This window comes from Meleagris gallopavo, unplaced genomic scaffold, assembly GCF_000146605.3.
Source record: "Meleagris gallopavo isolate NT-WF06-2002-E0010 breed Aviagen turkey brand Nicholas breeding stock unplaced genomic scaffold, Turkey_5.1 ChrUn_random_7180001957942, whole genome shotgun sequence".
Lineage (NCBI taxonomy): Eukaryota > Metazoa > Chordata > Aves > Galliformes > Phasianidae > Meleagris > Meleagris gallopavo.
Genome location: NW_011217780.1, coordinates 122,229 through 124,795, shown reverse-complemented (window position 1 = coordinate 124,795; position 2,567 = coordinate 122,229). Strand labels below are relative to the sequence as shown.

Genomic DNA, 2,567 nt, shown 5'->3' with positions numbered 1-2,567 from the left:
CTAATGTTCAGACATAATGTCCTGTGTCTGTGCTCATTGCCTCTTGTTCTCTCTCTGAACACCACTTAACAGAGCTTATTTCCGTCCTTGTTACACCCTCCCTTCAGGGCTACACTGATGAGATGTAACCTCAGCTAAAGTGTCCCAGCTCTCTCAGCCTTGGTTCAAAGGGGGGGGTATTCCAGACATTCATCATCTTCGTTGTCTTTGGCTGGACTCTCTGATATGTCTGTGTCCCTCTTCTACTAGGGAGCCCAGAACTGAAAGCAGTATTCCAGATATGGCCTAATCAGAGCAAAGTAAAAGGTAAGGATCACTGGTGTCCACCTGCTGGTAGTAATTTACCTACTACAGCCTAGAATACTGTTAGATTTCATAGGGGCAGATGCACATTGCTGACTCATGCCCAACTTGGCATCTGTCAGGACCCCAAGTCTCTTTCTGCAAAGCTGCTTTCCTGCTGGGTGGCCCTTTTATGTCTTAGTGCCTGGGGTTGTTCCCTTCAGATGTGCAAAATTTTTTGCTTCCCCTTGTGAAATTACGTGAAGTTCCTGTCAGCCCATTTCTTCCGCCTGTCGAGGTCCCTCTGGATAATAGCATGACCCTGTGGCATATCAGCCATTGTTCCCAGTTCTGCATCACCTGCTCCATCATCTAGGACCTGGACTGGATCCAATCCTGACCCCTAGGGTACACTCCTAGTTAGTGGCCTCCACTTAGATTCTGTGCCACTGATCACCACCCTGTTTGCCCGTCCTTTCAGGCAGTTTTCAACGCAGCTCGCTGTTTGCCCATCCATTACAAACATCAACAGCTTGTCTGTGAGGGTTCTGTGAATGACAGACTGTGTCAAAGGCCTTACTGAAGTTCAGATAGACAGTATCTACTGCTCTCCCCTCAATTGCCAGGGCAGTCATTTCATCATAGAAGCTAATCGGGTTGGTCAGGCATGACTTCCCCATGATGAATCCATGGTAGATATTCCTGATGCTTTGCTTGTGCTTGAAAATGGTTTCCAGGATCAGCTCTTCCATCACATTTCCAGGAACTGGGGAGAGACTGAGCAGCTAGTGTAGTGAAAATGCAAGTCAGGGCCTGAAACAGTGATTGAGCACCTGGTGGGAAGACAGGGCCATCCAGGGCAGCCCAGGTGCATGCAGTGCAACTGAGTGAGTGGAAGGGGTGAAGCCTTCCCAGATCTCATATAAGAGTTGGCAGTGGAGGCAAGGGTGTATTGGTGGAGATCCCAGCCTGTCTGAAGGCTTCAAAGGCTAAGCAGCATTTTTCCTTTGTTTCTGTGTCCACAGCTGCTGCATTTGGGCTTATACTTACTTGCTGCTGCCTAGTACTTTGCCACTCTGCTATTATTGGTGTGCTTTCCATTGCATTGCAGCGTTACGACCTGTAGTTTTTTGTCTCTCTTCTTGAAGATGATAGTGACGTTTGCTTTCCCTCTAGTCTCCAGGCACTTCTCCAAATCACCACGATCAATCAAGGATTATTGAGAGTGGCTTCACAGTGACATCAGGCAGCTCATTCAGCATTTTGTGTGTGCATTCAATCAGGGCCTATGGAAGTATATATTTTGCTTGCTTAAGCATTCCCTGCCTTATTTTGCTTCCCTTGAGCGCGAGTTCCTTGCTGCAGTTTTTCCCTCTTGTCTCGAGGAGCAGAGATTCCAGAAGGCAAGTCTTTGTAGTAAAGACTGAGACAAAGGCTTTCAGTACCTCAGCCTTTTTTCTGTCCTGTGTAATAGCTCTTCCCGTGCTCCTTCCAAGGTTGCCTGTCCTCATTTTCATCCTCCTTGTGCTTCCTTTTTGTGGATTCCTTGTACATCTATGCAATCCACCTGATGTTTCTGCCTAGCGTACTGCTGATCGGGATGGACCAATCTTGATCTTAGAGGACCTGATTCCTGAATGAATGGTCCCAGAGCTTTCTTGGGCTCCTCTTCTTTTCAGGGCATTATTCCATAGGATTCTTCCAAGCAGATCCTTGAAGAAGTTGAAGTCTGCTCTCCTGAAATCCAGAGACATGGTTTTGCTTTTCACCCTCCTTCCTATCCTCAGGTTCACTGCAGTCAAGACTGCTTTTGGCCTTCCCATCAATAAGAAGACCCTTTGAGTTGAGGATGTGGCTCACAATTGATCCTGACTGGATTTCTAACATAGGTCTCATTGCTTGGGGCATAAAAATGACAAAAGACCCCTCTATTAGAAGAACAGTTCATTTTTTTTGGTGTCAATATGTGGCTGTCCAATTTTTGGCTTGCCTGGGCTGCACTAAGTGTGCAGGAATTGTCTTAGCTGCATATAAAAGACGTAATATAGCTAATGTATGTGCGTCAGGGACCTGAAGATTCCTGACTGAAGAATGATCCTGAGATGGAACTAAGCATTCTGACAGTTTTAAGGGAAGTGATATCTGCAGCTACAGCCATTTATCTTGTTTTGTAGGGAGCTGACCTTGCTAGTTTATCCTGCTTTGCAAGAGCTTGTTTGCAAGCAGGTGTTCCCCTTGCGCTCTGTATCGTGTTGGTGTGCAAGTTGGGGGGGAAAAAAAAAAAA

General features: G+C 46.5%; 1 protein-coding gene across 1 annotated transcript in view; it reads left to right on the top strand.

The window, feature by feature from the left end:
* Positions 1–224: 224 nt before the first annotated feature.
* NFX1 (nuclear transcription factor, X-box binding 1) overlaps positions 225–2,567 on the top strand; it is a gene marked incomplete at its 5' end in the record, with an annotated part of 72,097 nt that continues 69,754 nt past the window's right edge. The window contains 1 exon segment of the mRNA XM_031557807.1: positions 225–306. Coding sequence (XP_031413667.1) covers positions 225–306 — 82 coding nt within the window.